This window comes from Danio rerio, chromosome 17 (genome assembly GCF_052040795.2).
Source record: "Danio rerio strain M-AB ecotype USA chromosome 17, GRCz13ab, whole genome shotgun sequence".
Classification (NCBI taxonomy): domain Eukaryota; kingdom Metazoa; phylum Chordata; class Actinopteri; order Cypriniformes; family Danionidae; genus Danio; species Danio rerio.
Window position 1 is genome coordinate 434,960 of NC_141037.1, and position 22,541 is coordinate 457,500.

The 22,541-nt window shown below is 42.6% G+C and overlaps 1 protein-coding gene across 17 annotated transcripts in view; it reads right to left on the reverse strand.

Moving 5' to 3' along the window:
- fancm (FA complementation group M) overlaps nt 1-22,541 on the reverse strand; it is a gene marked incomplete in the record, with an annotated part of 75,641 nt that overhangs the window by 5,685 nt on the left and 47,415 nt on the right. For 3 of the 17 annotated variants that reach the window (NM_001441937.2, NM_001441936.2, NM_001441938.2), the window contains 11 exon segments: nt 1,887-2,282; nt 5,407-5,513; nt 5,976-6,138; nt 6,350-6,424; nt 6,529-6,591; nt 6,679-6,738; nt 9,258-9,361; nt 9,709-11,119; nt 16,506-16,852; nt 21,171-21,393; nt 22,529-22,541. The exon segment at nt 22,529-22,541 is cut by the window's right edge and continues 194 nt beyond it. In NM_001441937.2, coding sequence (NP_001428866.1) covers nt 1,887-2,282; nt 5,407-5,513; nt 5,976-6,138; nt 6,350-6,424; nt 6,529-6,591; nt 6,679-6,738; nt 9,258-9,361; nt 9,709-11,119; nt 16,506-16,852; nt 21,171-21,393; nt 22,529-22,541 — 2,962 coding nt within the window. 17 annotated transcript variants of the gene reach the window in all.

Below are 22,541 nucleotides of genomic sequence, written 5' to 3' on the forward strand. Positions count from 1 at the left end.
TCCGCTACCGTCAACTCTGAGATACTGTTATCGTCAACTCCGCTACAGTCAACTCTGATATACTGTTATCGTCAACTCCGCTACAGTCAACTCTGATATACTGTTATCGTCCACTCCGCTACAGTCAACTCTGCTAATGTCAACTCTGATATACTGTTATCGTCAACTCCGCTACAGTCAACTCTGATATACTGTTATCGTCAACTCCGCTACAGTCAACTCTGATATACTGTTATCGTCAACTCCGCTACAGTCAACTCTGCTAATGTCAACTCTGATATACTGTTATCGTCAACTCCGCTACAGTCAACTCTGATATACTGTTATCGTCCACTCCGCTACAGTCAACTCCGCTACAGTCAACTCTGATATACTGTTATCGTCCACTCCGCTACAGTCAACTCCGCTACAGTCAACTCTGTTACCGTCAACTCCACTACCGTCCACTCTGATATAATGTTATCGTCAACTCCGCTAAAGTCAACTCTGCTACTGTCAACTCCGATATACTGTTATCGTCAACTCCGCTAGTCAACTCTGTTACCATCAACTCCGCTACAGTCAACTCTGATATACTGTTATCGTCAACTCCGCTAGTCAACTCTGTTACCATCAACTCCGCTACAGTCAACTCTGATATACTGTTATCGTCAACTCCGCTAGTCAACTCTGTTACCATCAACTCCGCTACAGTCAATTCTGATATACTGTTATCGTCAACTCCGCTACAGTCAACTCTGTTACCATCAACTCCGCTACAGTCAATTCTGATATACTGTTATCGTCAACTCCGCTACAGTCAACTCTGTTACCATCAACTCCGCTACAGTCAACTCTGATATACTGTTATCCTCAACTCCGCTACAGTCAACTCTGCTACTGTCAACTCCGATATACTGTTATCGTCAACTCCGCTAGTCAACTCTGTTACCATCAACTCCGCTACAGTCAATTCTGATATACTGTTATTGTCAACTCCGCTACAGTCAACTCTGATATACTGTTATCGTCAACTCCGCTACAGTCAACTCTGATATACTGTCAACTCTGAGATACTGTTATCGTCAACTCCGCTACCGTCAACTCTGATATACTGTTATCGTCAACTCTGCTACCGTCAACTCTGATATACTGTTATCGTCAACTCCGCTACAGTCAACTCTGTTACCATCAACTCCACTACAGTCAACTCTGATATACTGTTATCGTCAACTCTGCTACCGTCAACTCTGATATACTGTTATCGTCAACTCCGCTACAGTCAACTCTGTTACCATCAACTCTGCAATAGTCAACACTGCTACTGTCAACTCCGCTACAGTCAACTCCGCTACCGTCAACTCCGCTACAGTCAACTCCGCTACCGTCAACTCTGCTACAGTCAATTCCGATATACTATTATCGTCAACTCCACTACAGTCAACTCTGATATACTGTTATCGTCAACTCCGCTACAGTCAACTCTGTTACCATCAACTCTGCAATAGTCAACACTGCTACTGTCAACTCTGCTACAGTCAATTCCGATATACTGTTATCGTCAACTCCACTACAGTCAACTCTGATATACTGTTATCGTCAACTCCGCTACAGTCAACTCTGCTACTGTCAACTCCGCTACCGTCAACTCTGATATACTGTTATCGTCCACTCCACTACAGTCAACTCTGCTACTGTCAACTCTCTACCGTCAACTCCGCCATCGTTAACTCTGCCACCTTCAACTCTGATATACTGTTACCGTCAACTCTGCTATCGTATTCTCTGCTACCGTCAACTCTGATATACTGTTATCGTCAACTCCGCTACCATCAACACGGCTACAGTGAACTCCCCTATTGCAACTCCGCTACCGTCAACTCTGTTATGGCATTAAAAGTCCTCACCTGTTTGTGGGTCTGGAAGTCCAGCTCTTCTGACAGCTCTGCCTGATCTTCAAGTCTCTGCCTCTTCTGGATCTCCGGCTCGGGCCGACGGCAGACACTCTGCGGGACTTTAAACACACTGTGGGTCTGAGGTTGGTCCTCGTCCTCATCGCTAGAATCCTGTGGGCGAATGATGCGGGAGCGTTTGTTTTTATGCTGCTGATCTGTGGCAGGGTTTGCCGCACGTATCTGCCGTATCCGAGCCCTGCGGCGCGTGGCGTACTGCCTCCTCCCATCGATGAAGGAGTCTTCAGGGATCAGCTCCACAGACTCCTCATCAGCAGACACTTCATCCTCCTCCTCGCTTCCATCAACCACAAAACTGTCCTCGGCATACGACTCGTCCTGTTCTGGCACCTGACAATTGCAGAGTCGGAAAAACTGTGTGAAACTACACACACCCCCTAAACATCTGCTTTTCAACTCACTGTATTTAATGTAAGGGTCTTTGTGTCATTAATGTTGGTCTGCAGATATAAATGTGTGTGTGAGGGTCTTTGTGTCAGTAATGTTGGTCTGCAGATATAAATGTGTGTGTGAGGGTCTCTGTGTCAGTAATGTTGGTCTGCAGATATAAATGTGTGTGTGAGGGTCTTTGCGTCATTAATGTTGGTCTGCAGATATAAATGTGTGTGTGAGGGTCTTTGCGTCATTAATGTTGGTCTGCAGATATAAATGTGTGTGTGAGGGTCTTTGCGTCATTAATGTTGGTCTGCAGATATAAATGTGTGTGTGAGGGTCTTTGTGTCATTAATGTTGGTCTGCAGATATAAATGTGTGTGTGAGGGTCTTTGTGTCATTAATGTTGGTGTGCAGATATAAATGTGTGTGTGAGGGTCTTTGTGTCATTAATGTTGCTCTGCAGATATAAATGTGTGTGTGAGGGTTTTTGTGTCATTAATGTTGGTCTGCAGATATAAATGTGTGTGTGAGGGTCTTTGTGTCATTAATGTTGGTCTGCAGATATAAATGTGTGTGTGAGGGTCTTTGCGTGATTAATGTTGGTCTGCAGATATAAATGTGTGTGTGAGGATCTTTGTGTCAGTAATGTTGGTCTGCAGATTTAAATGTGTGTGTGAGGGTCTGTGTCAGTAATGTTGGTCTGCAGGTATAAATGTGTGTGTGAGGGTCTTTGTGTCAGTAATGTTGATATGCAGATATAAATCTGTGTGTGAGGGTCTTTGTGTCATTGTTGGTCTGCAGATATAAATGTGTGTGTGAGGGTCTTTGTGTCATTAATGTTGGTCTGCAGATGTAAATGTGTGTGTGAGGGTCTTTGAGTCATTAATGTTGGTCTGCAGATGTAAATGTGTGTGTGAGGGTCTTTGTGTCAGTAATGTTGGTCTGCAGATATAAATGTGTGTGTGAGGGTCTTTGTGTCATTGTTGGTCTGCAGATATAAATGTGTGTGTGAGGGTCTTTGTGTCAGTAACGTTGGTCTGCAGATATAAATGTGTGTGTGAGGGTCTTTGTATCAGTAATGTTGGTCTGCAGATATAAATGTGTGTGTGAGGGTCTTTGTATCAGTAATGTTGGTCTGCAGATATAAATGTGTGTGTGAGGGTCTTTGTGTCAGTAATGTTGGTCTGCAGATATAAATGTGTGTGTGAGGGTCTTTGTGTCATTAATGTTGGTCTGCAGATATAAATGTGTGTGTGAGGGTCTTTGTGTCAGTAATGTTGGTCTGCAGATATAAATGTGTGTGTGAGGGTCTTTGTGTCAGTAATGTTGGTCTGCAGATATAAATGTGTGTGTGAGGGTCTTTGTATCAGTAATGTTGGTCTGCAGATATAAATGTGTGTGTGAGGGTCTTTGTGTCAGTAATGTTGGTCTGCAGATATAAATGTGTGTGTGAGGGTCTTTGTGTCAGTAATGTTGGTTTGCAGATATAAATGTGTGTGTGAGGGTGTTTGTGTCAGTAATGTTGGTCTGCAGATATAAATGTGTGTGTGAGGGTCTTTGTATCAGTAATGTTGGTCTGCAGATATAAATGTGTGTGTGAGGGTCTTTGTGTCAGTAATGTTGGTCTGCAGATATAAATGTGTGTGTGAGGGTCTTTGTGTCAGTAATGTTGGTCTGCAGATATAAATGTGTGTGTGAGGGTCTTTGTATCAGTAATGTTGGTCTGCAGATATAAATGTGTGTGTGAGGGTCTTTGTGTCATTAATGTTGGTCTGCAGATATAAATGTGTGTGTGAGGGTCTTTGTGTCAGTAATGTTGGTTTGCAGATATAAATGTGTGTGTGAGGGTCTTTGTGTCAGTAATGTTGGTCTGCAGATATAAATGTGTGTGTGAGGGTCTTTGTATCAGTAATGTTGGTCTGCAGATATAAATGTGTGTGTGAGGGTCTTTGTGTCAGTAATGTTGGTCTGCAGATATAAATGTGTGTGTGAGGGTCTTTGTGTCAGTAATGTTGGTCTGCAGATATAAATGTGTGTGTGAGGGTCTTTGTATCAGTAATGTTGGTCTGCAGATATAAATGTGTGTGTGAGGGTCTTTGTGTCATTAATGTTGGTCTGCAGATATAAATGTGTGTGTGAGGGTCTTTGTGTCAGTAATGTTGGTTTGCAGATATAAATGTGTGTGTGAGGGTCTGTGTCAGTAATGTTGGTCTGCAGATATAAATGTGTGTGTAAGGGTCTTTGTGTCAGTAATGTTGGTCTGCAGATATAAATGTGTGTGTGAGGGTCTTTGTGTCAGTAATGTTGGTCTGCAGATATAAATGTGTGTGTAAGGGTCTTTGTGTCAGTAATGTTGGTCTGCAGATCTCCATTGTGTCAGATGTGAGATGTTGTTGTGCTGATTGTAAAAGTCCTCAGACCTCCATCAGTCCATCATAACAGTGCTTCAGTATTCTTCTTCTTCTTCTATTATTATTTCCTCCAGAACTGTCTTGAGCATCTGTCTGCACTCCTATATCATGCGCCCAAAGGCTACATCATTCACCGTGTTCATTGTGTTTGCTCTTGGTCTTCTGAGGCTCATTTATTAGAGGAGAACAAACACCACAGTGGAGAATCCCAACAGTGCAGCAGACTCCACTTTTCTCAGTGATATCAGTGCAGGAGCAGCAGGAGCTGAGGAGGTGATGCTCTACTGTGCATCATTGATGGAGACGCTGATTTAAGCACTGATGATGGATGGCATGTTACACTATTATGCCTATTTCACATCTTTGGATGGAAACGCAGCTACTGTGAGCTGAACTGAGTTCTGAAGTGACTAGTTTCTGTAATTAAATTGAAGATCCTCTGATAATGAGTAAAGTAAGGGATTACTGTATTGTTTATATCATTTAATAAGTTATATCTTAATAAATAATCAGACCCGCACTGAATATATACCTGCAAAAAACTTTTCAGTGACGTAATTAGGAGTTAAAGACTTTCTTTTTTTGAAGTAAGTTGGTCAGCTCTAGTTTATCTAGATAAGGGATCATTAAGTGAGTGTTGATGTAACGCCGGACCTGCAGAAGCTCACCTGTGAGAAGATGTTGAGGTTGTGTTTGGGTTTATAGGTCATGCGCACCGGCTTCTGCAGCGCTGGACTCCTGACGGACTTCAGATAAAACGCCTGCATCTCAGAGTCTGAAGACCAGAGGAAAGACATCAAACCTGATCTGAGCACAGTTCAGTGTAATAACAGTGCATCTGAGACCGGCCTGTCAGCACAGCACACTACACTGACATCACATTTACATTACTTATGATGCAGATGTTATTGAGACTGAACCTGGAAGATTACAACAGTACAATTAAAGGAAAAGAAAATATTCTTAATGTATATTTGAGCTGGCGTCACAAAGTCTCAGTGGTGTTGCACTGTGGCCTCACAGCAAGAAGGTCGCTGGTTTGAGTCTCGGCTGGGTCAGTGTGTGTTTCTGTGTGGAGTTTGCATGTTCTCCCCCCTGTTGGTGTGGGTTTTCTCCAGGTGCACCGGTTTCCCCCACAGTCCAAACACATGCGCTATAGGGGAATTGATCAACTAAACTGACCGTAGTGTATGACTGTGTGTGTGTGTGTGTGTGTGTGTGTGTGTGTGTGTCTCACCGTTGAGCCCCTGCGAGCACTGTGTGTTGTTGACCACGAAGCCCTGCAGTGATTGGTTCTGCTCGTCTCCATCATCTTCATCTGAGGAAACATCTCCATCTTCATCCTCAGAGAGTTCGGCCTCCTCATCCAGAAACTGACGAGCCGCGCCACGGGGAAACTTCTAGAACACACAGAGGAGACGCAGAAGACGATGATCACCGTGTGTGTGTGTGTGTGTGCATATGTGCAAGTGTGTGTGAGAGTGCGTGTCAGCATATCTGAGTATGTTAGTGAGAGTGTGTGAGGTTTTGTGTGCGTATGTTTGTGTTTATATGTAGGAGTGCATGTGTGTGTGTGTGTGTGTGTGTGTGTGTGTTGGGGTACTTCAGTACTTTAATTGATCTGTGGCGTCCAGACTGATGAACACTGATGAGCTGAAGGACATCGTCTCCATCACTGTCCTCTGACTGCACACACACACACAAACAGAGAGATTAAATAATCACACACACACACACACACACACACACACACACACACACACTCAGCGAGAGCAGCTGAACAGTTGTACCGTGTTTAATGCAGCCGAACGCTTCCGACACACTTGAAGAGGAGAATCCACATCACTGCTGACCTTTAACACACACACAAGAACACACATATAAACATATACACACAAATACACACACATACACACACACACACACACACACACACACACCGTGTTTAATGTTGGACGTTTCCGACACACTTGAAGAGGAGAATCCACATCACTGCTGACCTTTAACTGCTGTCGATACACACACACACACACACACACACACACACACACACACACACTTTAAAGCACACCCATCACTTCTAGACAGTGTTAACCTTAGCACAGTGGCTGCAACAGGTTTACATCCAGAGCTAAACATCACAACAACTGAAACAAATAACCACAACAACAACAAACAACAAACAACCAACCACAAAAACAACGGAAACAACAACAAAAACAACAACCAAAACAACAAACAACCACAAACAACCAAAACAAGAAACAACAACAACCGACCAATCACAAACAACAACCAAACAACCAAACAACAACAACAACTACTACTACTACACACAACAACCAAAACCCAACCACAAACAACCAAAACTCAACAAACAACAACAACAACTAAAACAACAAACAACAACCAACCACAAACAACAACCAAAACAACAAACAACAACCAACCACAAACAACAACAACCAAAACAACAACCAACAACAACCAAAACAACAACCAAAACAAACAACAACAACAACCAAAACAACAAGCACAAACAACATCAACCAACAACAACCAAAACAACAACCACAAACAAACAACAACAACCAACCACAAACAACAACAACAACCAAAAAAAACAACCACTCCACAAACAACAAACAACAACAACCAAAACTACAAACAACAACAACCAAAACAACAACAATCACAAACACCAACCAAAACAACAAACAACAACAACCAACAACAACCAAAACAACAAACAACAACCACAAACAACAACAACCAACCAACCACAAACAACAACCAAAACAACAAACAACCACAAACAACAACCAACGAACCACAAACAACAACCAAAACTCAACAACAACAACCAACCACAAACAACAACAACCAAAACAACAAACAACAACAACCAAACACAAACAACAACAACAAACAACCAATCACAAACAACAACAACCAAAACTACAAACAACCACAAACAACAACCAACGAACCACAAACAACAACCAAAACTCAACAACAACAACAACCAACCACAAACAACAACAACCAAAACAACAAACAACAATGACCAAACACAAACAACAACAACCACAAACAACAACAACAACAAACAACCAACCACAAACAATAACAACTAAAACAACAAACAACAACCAAAACAACAAACAACAACAACCAACCACAAACAACAACAACCAAAACAACAAACAACCACAACCAACAACAACCAAAACAACAACCAAAATAACAAACAACAATCAACCACAAACAACAACAACCAACCACAAACAACAAACAACAACAACCAAAACAACAAACAACAACCACAAACAACAACAACCAACCAACCACAAACAACAACCAAAACAACAAACAACAACAACAACGACAAACAACCAAAACAACAAACAACAACAACCAACCACAAACAACAACAACCAAAACAACAACCAACAACAACCAAAACAACAACCAAAACAAACAACAACAAACAACAACAACCAAAACAACAAGCACAAACAACATCAACCAACAACAACCAAAACAACAACCAAAAACAAACAACAACAACCAACCACAAACAACAACAACAACCAAAAAAACAACCACTCCACAAACAACAAACAACAACAACCAAAACTACAAACAACAACAACCAAAACAACAACAATCACAAACACCAACCAAAACAACAAACAACAACAACCAACAACAACCAAAACAACAAACAACAACCACAAACAACAACAACCAACCAACCACAAACAACAACCAAAACAACAAACAACCACAAACAACAACCAACGAACCACAAACAACAACCAAAACTCAACAACAACAACCAACCACAAACAACAACAACCAAAACAACAAACAACAACAACCACAAACAACAACAACCACAAACAACAACAACAAACAACCAATCACAAACAACAACAACCAAAACTACAAACAACCACAAACAACAACCAACGAACCACAAACAACAACCAAAACTCAACAACAACAACCAACCACAAACAACAACAACCAAAACAACAAACAACAATGACCAAACACAAACAACAACAACCACAAACAACAACAACAAACAACCAACCACAAACAACAACAACTAAAACAACAAACAACAACCAAAACAACAAACAACAACCAACCACAAACAACAACAACCAAAACAACAAACAACAACAACCAACAACAACCAAAACAACAACCAAAATAACAAACAACAATCAACCACAAACAACAACAACCAACCACAAACAACAACTAAAACAACAAACAACAACAACAAAAACAACAAACAACAACCACAAACAACAACAACCAACCAACCACAAACAACAACCAAAACAACAAACAACAACCAAAACAACAAACAACAACAGCAACCAACAAACCACAAACATCAACCAACCAACCAACAACAACCAAAACAAAAACAACCACAAACAACAACCAAAACCACAAACAACAACCAAAACCACCACAATAACACTGAGCTTCGCCAGACCTGCTGCTGCTGCTGCTTCACCTCTGGAGAGAAGACTGGAGCCAGTTCAAGCGCTGGAAATCTCTGATGATGAGTCTCATCCTCACTGTCACTGACAAACACACCTGAAACACACACACACACACACACACACACACACAGATCATAAACACATGTATTATACTCACACAGATCATACACACACATCATGAACATGCACACTATGCACACATCATAAACATACACGCCTATCATTATCATATACATACAACACAGATAACACACACAGATCATAAAGATACACACACACCTATACACACCCCCATACATCATTAACCCATAACATGCACACATACACACACACACACACACACACACACAGTATAGATCATGTACATGTGGATTTTGTACTTTAGTACAGCTCATAAACACACACACACACAGACAGACACACAGTGTATGTGCTGCACACCTGCGCAGGTGCGCCTCCTCTGGATAGGTGTGTGTGTTCTTCTGTGCGCAGGCAGGTACAGGTGGTTGGGTGTGGATGCGCTGGGCTGTGGTGCTGCACTGCAGAGGTCAGAGGTCAGCGGTGGGAGGTCAGAGGTCAACCCAGAGACGCTGGCGCCTGCTGCTGCTTCCTCCTCAGACTCAGACTCAAAGCCCAGGTCAAAGTTCACCGAGAAAAAATCCTGAGAGCAGCGGAACACACAGCTGCTCCCTGAACCGCCCGCCGCCTGCTCTCCTTCAGGTCCTGTGAGGTTTGATCTACTTCCCTTGACATTGACTGGCGACTCCTGCTCTCCTTCAGGTCCTGTAAGGCTTGATCTGCTTCTTGAATCATCTGTCTCCTGCTTTTCTTCAGATCTACCTCGTGTCACATTAACAGGTGTCCTCTGCTCTCCCTCAGGTCCTGTGAGGTTTAATCTGCTACCCGACACACTGACAGGTGTCACCTGCTCTCCATCAGGTCCTGTAATGCTTGATCTTCTTGAACAATCAGCGAGAGTCCAGTGTTTCTGCTCAGAGTGCTCTCCATCAGGTCCTGTGATGTTTAATCTACTGCCTGACACATTAAGAGGAGCCTGCTGCTCTCCTTCAGGTCCTGTGAGAGTCGACCGTTCTCCTGACACATCAGCGAGAGTCTGATGCTTCTCCTCAGGCTGCTCTCCTTCAGGTCCTGTGCTGTTGTCTGGCGTCTGCACATCAGGCATGCTCATCTGCAGGAAGTCTTCATCATCGAACAGGTCGAGGCTCAGCTGATCCTCCTGACGCTCCTCAGCCTTCATAAACCCGTCTCCATCCTCCAGCAGAGCGTCATCAAACAGCTCGTCCCAGCCTGGAGAACCAGCAGCTGCTGCAGACGGTGCTGTACTCTGAGCGCAGACACCCGTATCTTCATCATCTTCATCAGGGTCTCCCAGTGCTGACGTCAGGCTGAAGCTGACCCTGAAGCCCTCAGTCAGCAGCTCTTCCTCCTCCAGCAGTTTAGGTGGAGACCTGCACAGCATCTGCTCCACATTTCTGATGATCTCCAGAAACCTCCTGCTGTTCAGACTGTGACGGCAGCGTTTGGGCTTCTGGAGCTCCGGCTGGTAGAAGATGTGCTGTAGATCTGAGCTCTCGTCCTCCTGTCCGTCTAGCAGACACTCCACACACTCACGAGCAGCAGAGGAACACGTCTGCACATCATCATCAACACCATCTGAGATGGACACACACTCCTGGACCTGAAGGAGAGCACCCGGGGTGTGTGCCGCAGGAGTTGTGTTCCTCTGCTCTTCAGTGCTGGATGCTGTCCTGTTGTTGGTGCTTGTTTGTCCTCCATCAATGTCCTCCATCTGGAGATGCTTCATGAGCTCAGACTGAACGCTGCAGTCGCCCTGTGAGGAGAGAGGAGGATCCGTCAGACCGATTCATCACACACAAACACTAAATATACAACACCTAGAAGTACACACGGGTATGAAGCACTCCACAGTTTGGGGACACGCTAAGAGAACGTGATGAGACATCAACCGTTAACTCAACTTCACTACACCTCCTGATGTTGGACAGAGTGCAAACCAATACAATCTGTTCTTGAACTATTCAGTTTAAGATTATCATGTTGCATCCGAGCTTTAATTTCAGTTACGCAAGCGTGAGGCGATGACATTGATGCTGATGAATTGGGAGAAGATGATGGGGAAAATATGAAATAACATTTTAATAAACAGAAATAAAATCAAGAGAAACATTTGAAATGACAGTTTAGTAGTGTGTATTTTCTTTTGCAGTAGCTGGTTTAAATGTAAATGTATTTTCTTCCGATTCCTAAAGATGTTCGGTGACTAAACTCTTGTTTTTATGATTATAACGGTTTAATAAAGCTGGGCTCTGTTCTTTGTACGTGGATTAATCAGTGAGCTGGATTTGGTGACTGATGATTTGACTGATCCAGGATCGTTTCGTTCTTCAAAACTCATCCGTGAGTTGTTGTCATAGCAACAGTACCAGTAGCCCAAAGCAGCTCATTCATTTAAACAGGATTAGATCGGCTCAGTTTAAGCAAAGATAATACTGAAAGTGTGTGCCGAATGCTGATATCTTCTAACAGTTATTATATACATTTGGGAAAATAGTAAATATATATATTTACATTAACATTTAGTCATTTAGCAGACGCTTTTATCCAAAGCGACTTACAAATGAAGACAAGGAAGCAACTTACACAACTATAAGAGCAACAATGAAGAAGTGCTGTAGGTGAGTGTAGCGGTGGAGCCAGAGAGGCAATTGCAGATTAGGAAGGGAAGTGGAGATTAAATAGTTGAGTTTTTAGTGGTTTCTTGAAGACAGCGAGTGACTCTGCTGTTCTGATGCAGTTAGGGGGTTCATTCCACCAGCTGGGCAGATTGAATACGAGAGTTCGGGAAAGTGATTTCTTCCCTCTTTGGGATGGAACCACGAGGCGACGTTCATTCACAGAACGCAAGTTTCTGGAGGGCACATACATCTGCAGAAGTGAGAGCAGATAAGAAGGAGCAAAGCCAGAAGTCACTTTGTAGGCAAACATCAGAGCTTTGAATTTGATGCGAGCAGCAACTGGCAGCCAGTGCAAACGGATGAGCAGCGGAGTGACATGTGCTCTTTTAGCTTCATTAAAGACCACTCGTGCTGCTGCGTTCTGGAGCAGCTGAAGAGGCTTGATAGAGTTAGCTGAAGCCAGGCTAGTAGAGAGTTGCAGTAATCCAGTCTGGAGAGAACAAGAGCTTGAACAAGGAGTTGAGCTGCATTTTCAGATAAGAAGGGTCGGACCTTTCTGATGTTATAGAGTGCGAATCTGCACGATCGAGCAGTTCTAGAGATGTGTTCAGAGAAGTTTAGTTGGTCATCAATCGTTACTCCAAGGCTTTTCACCATTTTGGATGCAGTAATGGTTGCCCCGTCCATCTATATTAATAAAACTTATGCAATCTGCTCTCTGAAATAAGAGTAAAGACTGCCCCCTGCTGCTGGTTCAAAGAGAAAATGTATTGATATGAACTTTTTAGATCAAACGTGTGCAATCGCTTTAGTACAGTTTGTGTATGATACTAGTCATGCACATTGAGACGTTTTTAAAGGAATAATACATTTCTGCAGTCATGAACATGTTTGGATCACTAATATGCGGGTGATTTGATGCTTCATAAAAGTTGCAGACGCCTTTACCAGTATCAAATGCTTTTGTGATGAATTTAAACGTCCAGTTATTCTTTACACCGATTAAGAAACCGGCTACTGTAACACTACTATAATCAAGAAAAATCCGTAAAACTAAATAAATTGCTAAATACTCTGTACTGTAAAGCCTGCAAGTTATTGCGTGTCATATTTAACAAACCGTTTACTATGAATTTTCTGTAATTCAGCTCACATGAATAATTGAATATTAATCAGATGATGTCATTACGCTGCTGTGCCGTCAGCCAATCGCTGCATTGCTGATCATGATTTGGAGGATGGATAGATCAGTCCTTCACAACACACACATATCTCAGATCAGTTTATCCAGACACTTTAATCTGATTCACCAACTTGTTTGAGGAACCAAATCAGCTCAGATCATTTAAGCGAGGTATGAAGAACGGACCCCAGTTCTGTTAAAATGCACCAAATATCATCATCTATATTCACTGAGTAATCTATAAGCGCAGGATATACACACACAGATGTGGTTGCTGATTTATTCTCAGCTGTGCATCTCAGTTGTTTATTAGTCATCTTCTGGTACTGATAATTCTTTTATCATTTGTACCGCTGCTGCTGTGACGGAGCATCTAGTCATTTGTCTGTAAACTGCTGTATTGTAGAAGAGTAAACTAGAGTCCAATAAATGAGTTCGAGTGCTTCACATCATAATGGGGTCATCATGTGAGGCGTCATGTGAAGCGGCGGCAGGACGGAGAGAATAGAGGCTCTGTGTGACTCTAAACCATGAACATTATCAGAACCATTAATCATCATTAAACACACACACACACACACACACACACACACACACACACACACACAAACACACACACACACACACACACACACACACACGGCCTCTTCATCAGAGTAATCCTGCTCAGTGTTTATGAACGCACCACGTCATCAGCGCAGAGAGACGAGCCGCTGCTCCTCTGTTTGTTTTGACATGAAGCTGGAGAACACTGCTGGAGTCATCTGGGTCAAACACACTGACCCACTTACAGTTACACAACTGCTCTGAGGACAGTTACATCACAGAGAACCTGCTCAGTGGAGGAAGATCTTCACCAGAGGAAGACTATAGAAGATCATCATCATCATCATCATCATCATCTGAGGAAGACTATAGAAGATCATCATCATCATCATCATCACAATCAGAGGAGGAGGAGGAGGAAAACTATAGATCAGGGGTGCTCAACCCTGTTCCTGGAGAGACACTTTCCTGCAGATTTCAGTTGCTACTCATATCAAACACACCTGCACCAATAAATTAGGAGGAGGAGAATGAAGACTATAGAAGATCTTCATCATCATCATCATCATCATCATCATCATCAGAGGATAACTATAGAAGATCTTCACGATCTTCATCCTCATCAGAGGAGGAAGAATATAGAAGATCATTATCATCATCATCATCACCATCTTCATCATCATAATCATCAGAGGAGGACGACTATAAAAGATCTTCATCATCTTCATCAGAGGATAACTATAGAAGATCTTCACCATCTTCATCATCAGAGGAAGAGGAAGACTATAGAAGATCTTCATCATCATCATCATCAGAGGATAATTATAGAAGATCTTCACCATCTTCATCATCATCAGAGGAGGAAGACTATAGAAGATCTTCATCATCTTCACCATCTTCATCATCAGAGGAGGAGGAAGACTATAGAAGATCTTCATCATCTTCACCATCATAATCAGAGGATAATTATAGAAGATCTTCACCATCTTCATCATCATCAGAGGAGGAAGACTATAGAACATCTTCATCATCTTCATCATCATAATCAGAGGAGGAAGTATATAAAAGATCTTCATCATCATAATCAGAGGAAGACTATAAAAGATATTCATCATCTTCATCAGAGGATAATTATAGAAGATCTTCATCATCATCATCTTCATCAGAGGATAACTATAGAAGATCTTCATCATCTTCACCATCATAATCAGAGGATAATTATAGAAGATCTTCACCATCTTCATCATCATCAGAGGAGGAAGACTATAGAAGATCTTCATCATCTTCACCATCATAATCAGAGGATAATTATAGAAGATCTTCACCATCTTCATCATCATCAGAGGAGGAAGACTATAGAAGATCTTCATCATCTTCACCATCATAATCAGAGGATAATTATAGAAGATCTTCACCATCTTCATCATCATCAGAGGAGGAGACTATAGAAGATCTTCATCATCATCAGAGGAGGACTACAGCAGATCTGCAGTGTTCTGGTGTGGTTTAGACTGCAGTGAGTCGCTCAGCGTCCAGATAACTGAATGTGGAGTTATCATCAGAGTTACTCTGACATCTGTTGTAGAAAAATAGAGTAAAACGTACATCCGTCACACACACACACACATACAGACACACACACACACACACACACACACACACACATACATCTCACACACACACACGCATACAGACACACACACACACATACAGACACACACACACACACACACACACACACATCTCACACACACACACGCATACAGACACACACACACACACACACACACACACACACACACATACATCTCACACACACACACGCATACAGACACACACACACACATACAGACACACACACACACACACACACACACATCTCACACACACACACGCATACAGACACACACACACACATCTCACACGCGCACACACACACACACACACACACACTTCTGAACCTCCATCAAGCTAATGGCCTTCAGTGACGCCTGCAGAAGTCAAGATCAAGCCTGTTTTGATTTAAACACAGACCCAGCGCTCTTCTCCTTGACAACTAAGACTCTCAGATCTGTATCAGACATGAAACACGCATGTGTGTGTGTGTGTGTGTGTGTTATATCCATTGTTTAGACTCTGAAGATTTGAGCTGTACTGTTCATCTGACACCAGCGATAACACTGCTGTAACCAGCTCTGAGGAGAATCTTTGATTTATCTGAGCAGGTGGCATGATGTTGCACTGTGACAGAAGGTCTCTGGTTCGAGTCCCGGCTAGGTCAGTTAGTGTTTAAGTGTGGAGTTTGCATGTTCTCCCCGTGTTGGTGTGGGTTTCCTCCGGGTGCTCCGGTTTCCCCCACAGTCCAAACACATGCGCTATAGGGGAACTGATCAACTACACTGGCTGTAGTTTATGAGTGTGTGTGTGTATAGGTGTTTTCCAGTAGAGGGTTGCAGCTGGAAGAGCATCCGCTGTGTGAAACATATGCAGGAATAGTTGGCGATTCATTCCGCTGTGGCGAACCCTAAAGAATAAAGGGACTTTGTATATGCATGTGTAAGTGACTGATCGAGTGTGTGTGTATGACTGTGTGAGTGAGTGTGTGTGTGTGTGTGTGTGTGTGTGTGTGTTTGAGTGAGTGAGTGTATATGTATGTGTGAGTATGTGATTGTGTGTGTGCATGCATGATTGTGTCTATATGTGTGTATGATTGTATGCGTATGTGGGAGTGAGTTACTGAGTGTGTGTGTCTGTGTGAGCGTGTGCGTGTGTGCGTGTGTCTGACAGCTCACCTCCTCCTCCTGGTGTCTCAGAGTGTCGATCAGCTCCATGATGGTGGTGAAATGAAGGCATCGCTCTGAATGCTGGACGCGGTGTGTGTGCAGCGGCCGGTTCTGCCAGTGTCTCCACTCCCACAGGGACAGCTCTCTTAGCGGCCGCGACACACACACACACTCTCCAGACACACACACTCCTGACCCACACAGGGGTGCGCGCTCCTCATTGAAGCTGAGCATGCTGGAGGGTCTGAACACCGGCTGAGCTTCAGTCTCTGACAGCCTCATGCTGGACGACCACACGGCCTGCTCAGCGGCGCTCAGACTCCAGTCCTGCTTTAAACACCGCTGATCAGCACCTGCTACACACACACACACACACACACACACACACACACACACACACACACACACACACACAGAGAGAGACACGAGTGCATCTCAATGCTTTGTGCCGCTCTACAATAAAGTGTGTATTGGTAGTTTTGTTGAGAGTGTAAAGTGTGTGTTAGTGGTGTTGTCGAGTGTGTAAAGTGTGTTAGCGGTGTTGTTGACAGTGTAAAGTGTGTTAGTGGTGTTGTCGAGTGTGTAAAGTGTGTTAGCGGTGTTGTTGACAGTGTAAAGTGTGTTAGTGGTGTTGTTGAGAGTGTAAAGTGTGTTAGTGCTGTTGTTGAGAGTGTAAAGTGTGTTAGTGGTGTTGTTGACAGTGTAAAGTGTGTTAGTGGTGTTGCGAGTGTAAAGTGTGTTAGTGGTGTTGTTGAGAGTGTAAAGTGTGTTAGTGGTGTTGTTGAGAGTGTAAAGTGTGTTAGTGGTGTTGTTGACAGTGTAAAGTGTGTTAGTGGTGTTGTTGACAGTGTAAAGTGTGTTAGTGGTGTTGTTGACAGTGTAACGTGTGTTAGTGTTGTTGCGAGTGTAAAGTGTGTTAGCGGTGTTGACAATGTAAAGTGTGTTAGTGTTGTTGAGAGTGTAAAGTGTGTTAGTGGTGTTGTTGACAGTGTAAAGTGTGTTAGTGGTGTTGTTGCGAGTGTAAAGTGTGTTAGTGGTGTTGTTGACAGTGTAAAGTGTGTTAGTGTTGTTGTTGCGAGTGTAAAGTGTGTTAGTGGTGTTGCGAGTGTAAAGTGTGTTAGTGGTGTTGTTGAGAGTGTAAAGTGTGTTAGTGGTGTTGTTGAGAGTGTAAAGTGTGTTAGTGGTGTTGTTGACAGTGTAGTGTGTTAGTGGTGTTGTTGACAGTGTAAAGTGTGTTAGCGGTGTTGTTGACAGTGTAAAGTGTGTTAGTGGTGTTGTTGACAGTGTAAAGTGTGTTAGTGGTGTTGAGAGTGTAAAGTGTGTTAGTGTTGTTGACAGTGTAAAGTGTGTTAGCGGTGTTGTTGACAGTGTAAAGTGTGTTAGTGGTGTTGAGAGTGTAAAGTGTGTTAGTGTTGTTGAGAGTGTAAAGTGTGTTAGTGGTGTTGTTGACAGTGTAAAGTGTGTTAGTGGTGTTGAGAGTGTAAAGTGTGTTAGTGTTGTTGACAGTGTAAAGTGTGTTAGCGGTGTTGTTGACAGTGTAAAGTGTGTTAGCGGTGTTGTTGACAGTGTAAAGTGTGTTACTGGTGTTGTTGCGAGTGTAAAGTGTGTTAGTGGTGTTGTTGACAGTGTAAAGTGTGTTAGTGGTGTTGTTGACAGTGTAAAGTGTGTTAGTGGTGTTGTTGACAGTGTAAAGTGTGTTAGTGTTGTTGAGAGTGTAAAGTGTGTTAGTGGTGTTGTTGCGAGTGTAAAGTGTGTTAGTGGAGTTGTTGACAGTGTAAAGTGTGTTAGTGGTGTTGTTGCGAGTGTAAAGTGTGTTAGTGGAGTTGTTGACAGTGTAAAGTGTGTTAGTGGAGTTGTTGACAGTGTAAAGTGTGTTAGTGGTGTTGTTGACAGTGTAAAGTGTGTTAGCGGTGTTGTTGAGAGTGTAAAGTGTGTTAGCGGTGTTGTTGACAGTGTAAAGTGTGTTAGTGGTGTTGTTGAGAGTGTAAAGTGTGTTAGCGGTGTTGTTGACAGTGTAAAGTGTGTTAGTGGTGTTGCGAGTGTAAAGTGTGTTAGTGGTGTTGTTGACAGTGTAAAGTGTGTTAGTGGTGTTGTTGACAGTGTAAAGTGTGTTAGTGGTGTTGTTGACGGTGTAAAGTGTGTTAGTGGTGTTGTTGACGGTGTAAAGTGTGTTAGTGGTGTTGTTGACAGTGTAAAGTGTGTTAGTGGTGTTGTTGACGGTGTAAAGTGTGTTAGTGGTGTTGTTGACGGTGTAAAGTGTGTTAGTGGTGTTGTTGACAGTGTAAAGTGTGTTAGTGGTGTTGTTGACAGTGTAAAGTGTGTTAGTGGTGTTGTTGACGGTGTAAAGTGTGTTAGTGTTGTTGACAGTGTAAAGTGTGTTAGTGGTGTTGTTGACAGTGTAAAGTGTGTTAGTGTTGTTGACAGTGTAAAGTGTGTTAGTGTTGTTGACAGTGTAAAGTGTGTTAGTGGTGTTGTTGACGGTGTAAAGTGTGTTAGTGGTGTTGTTGACGGTGTAAAGTGTGTTAGTGGTGTTGTTGACAGTGTAAAGTGTGTTAGTGGTGTTGTTGACAGTGTAAAGTGTGTTAGTGGTGTTGTTGACGGTGTAAAGTGTGTTAGTGGTGTTGTTGACGGTGTAAAGTGTGTTAGTGGTGTTGTTGACGGTGTAAAGTGTGTTAGTGGTGTTGTTGACAGTGTAAAGTGTGTTAGTGTTGTTGACAGTGTAAAGTGTGTTAGTGGTGTTGAGAGTGTAAAGTGTGTTAGTGGTGTTGTTGACAGTGTAAAGTGTGTTAGTGGTGTTGTTGAGAGTGTAAAGTGTGTTAGCGGTGTTGTTGACAGTGTAAAGTGTGTTAGTGGTGTTGCGAGTGTAAAGTGTGTTAGTGGTGTTGTTGACAGTGTAAAGTGTGTTAGTGGTGTTGTTGACAGTGTAAAGTGTGTTAGTGGTGTTGTTGAGAGTGTAAAGTGTGTTAGTGGTGTTGTTGAGAGTGTAAAGTGTGTTAGTGGTGTTGTTGACAGTGTAAAGTGTGTTAGTGGTGTTGTTGACGGTGTAAAGTGTGTTAGTGGTGTTGTTGACGGTGTAAAGTGTGTTAGTGGTGTTGTTGACGGTGTAAAGTGTGTTAGTGGTGTTGTTGACAGTGTAAAGTGTGTTAGTGGTGTTGTTGACGGTGTAAAGTGTGTTAGTGTTGTTGACAGTGTAAAGTGTGTTAGTGGTGTTGTTGACAGTGTAAAGTGTGTTAGTGTTGTTGACAGTGTAAAGTGTGTTAGTGTTGTTGACAGTGTAAAGTGTGTTAGTGGTGTTGTTGACGGTGTAAAGTGTGTTAGTGGTGTTGTTGACGGTGTAAAGTGTGTTAGTGGTGTTGTTGACAGTGTAAAGTGTGTTAGTGGTGTTGTTGACAGTGTAAAGTGTGTTAGTGGTGTTGTTGACGGTGTAAAGTGTGTTAGTGGTGTTGTTGACGGTGTAAAGTGTGTTAGTGGTGTTGTTGACAGTGTAAAGTGTGTTAGTGTTGTTGACAGTGTAAAGTGTGTTAGTGGTGTTGAGAGTGTAAAGTGTGTTAGTGGTGTTGTTGACAGTGTAAAGTGTGTTAGTGGTGTTGTTGCGAGTGTAAAGTGTGTTAGTGGTGTTGTTGACAGTGTAAAGTGTGTTAGTGGTGTTGTTGACGGTGTAAAGTGTGTTAGTGGTGTTGTTGACAGTGTAAAGTGTGTTAGTGGTGTTGTTGACGGTGTAAAGTGTGTTAGTGGTGTTGTTGACGGTGTAAAGTGTGTTAGTGGTGTTGTTGACAGTGTAAAGTGTGTTAGTGTTGTTGACAGTGTAAAGTGTGTTAGTGGTGTTGAGAGTGTAAAGTGTGTTAGTGGTGTTGTTGACAGTGTAAAGTGTGTTAGTGGTGTTGTTGCGAGTGTAAAGTGTGTTAGTGGTGTTGTTGACAGTGTAAAGTGTGTTAGTGGTGTTGTTGACGGTGTAAAGTGTGTTAGTGGTGTTGTTGACAGTGTAAAGTGTGTTAGTGGTGTTGTTGTCGGTGTAAAGTGTGTTAGTGGTGTTGTTGACAGTGTAAAGTGTGTTAGTGTTGTTGACAGTGTAAAGTGTGTTAGTGGTGTTGAGAGTGTAAAGTGTGTTAGTGGTGTTGTTGACAGTGTAGTGTGTTAGTGGTGTTGTTGACAGTGTAAAGTGTGTTAGTGGTGTTGTTGACAGTGTAAAGTGTGTTAGTGGTGTTGTTGACAGTGTAAAGTGTGTTAGTGTTGTTGTTGCGAGTGTAAAGTGTGTTAGTGGTGTTGTTGCGAGTGTAAAGTGTGTTAGTGGTGTTGTTGACAGTGTAAAGTGTGTTAGTGGTGTTGTTGCGAGTGTAAAGTGTGTTAGTGGAGTTGTTGACAGTGTAAAGTGTGTTAGTGGTGTTGTTGACAGTGTAAAGTGTGTTAGTGGTGTTGTTGAGAGTGTAAAGTGTGTTAGTGGTGTTGTTGAGAGTGTAACGTGTGTTAGTGTTGTTGCGAGTGTAAAGTGTGTTAGTGTTGTTGAAGAGTGTAAAGTGTGTTAGTGGTGTTGTCGAGAGTGTGAATTGTATGTTAGTGGTGTTGTTGACAGTGTAAAGTGTGTTAGTGGTGTTGTTGACAGTGTAAAGTGTGTTAGTGTTGTTGAGAGTGTAAAGTGTGTTAGTGGTGTTGTTGAGAGTGTAAAGTGTGTGTTACCGGTCATGTTGAGGGTGAGGGATGAGCGGCGGCTCTTGCTGGATCTGCGTCCGCTGTCTCTGTGCTGGAACTGCTGAGCGCAGCTGATGTGCATCTTGTGTAGCGCTGGAGTCACATCTGCCGGCAGCATACGAGGACTGTCAGAAAACATCTGGAAACTGTGCTTATTTCCCATGATGCTCTTGTTTATGCTGCGCCGGTTGCTCTGGCTCTGGTTATAAGTCTGTAAGAGAAAGAGAGAGATGTCAGATTGTAGCTGAAGTGAAAAAGTTAAAGTTACATAAAACAAACATTGTTTATGAAAATAATAATAATGGATATTCATTCATTCATTCATTGTCTTGTCGGCTTAGTCCCTTTATTAATCCGGGGTCGCCACAGCGGAATGAACCGCCAACTTATCCAGCAAGTTTTCACACATCGGATGCCCTTCCAGCCGCAACCCATCTCTAGGAAACATCCACACACACATACACTACGGACAATTTAGCCTACCCAATTCACCTGTACCGCATGTCTTTGGACTGTGGGGGAAATCGGAGCACCCGGAGGAAACCCACGCGAACGCAGGGAGAACATGCAAACTCCACACAGAAACGCCAACTGAGCCGAGGTTCGAACCAGCGACCCAGCGACCTTCTTGCTGTGAGGCGACAGCACTACCTACTGCGCCACTGCCTCACCTAATAATGTATATGTTATTATAATACACAAAATATGTATTTTACAAATCATGTTTTACCATAAAACTGACAGAAAAATCAAAGCTTAATATCTGAACACATCATATTCCATATCTCCAAAAATGAGCTTTCAGTAGTTTGTAGTTTGGCTGCAGTACCAGACATGACCACCAGGTGACCTTCAGTTTACATTGGTGACCATACAAGAGCGCCCCCTATGTGTTGATGAATATGAACTGTATTTCCTCATACTTTTGACAATAATTGTGAAGTAGATATGCAATTCTAAAATAGTCTGGCCAGTTTAGTGGTATTTGATTTCAATTTAAACTAAAAAATATGAACAGATCAAATAGGATGAACAGTTGAAAACAGGAGAGTTCAGGTCCACTGTTGTGCAATGACTCGCCTAATTAAGCCTTTAAATGTCACTTTAAGCTGTATAGAAGTGTCTTGAAGAATATCTAGTCTAATACTATGTGCTGTCATCATGGTGAGGAGGAAATAAATCAGCTATTAGAGATGAGTTATTAACACTATTGTGTTTAGAAGTGTTCCCTTTATTGAACTGCACTTGAGAAATAATATTCAAAGAATTGAAATGTCACAGCAGAGCATCACTAATCTGACTTCAGCTGAACATATATAGATAAACACATATATTTACGCTCTGACCCGTTCCTCTCGG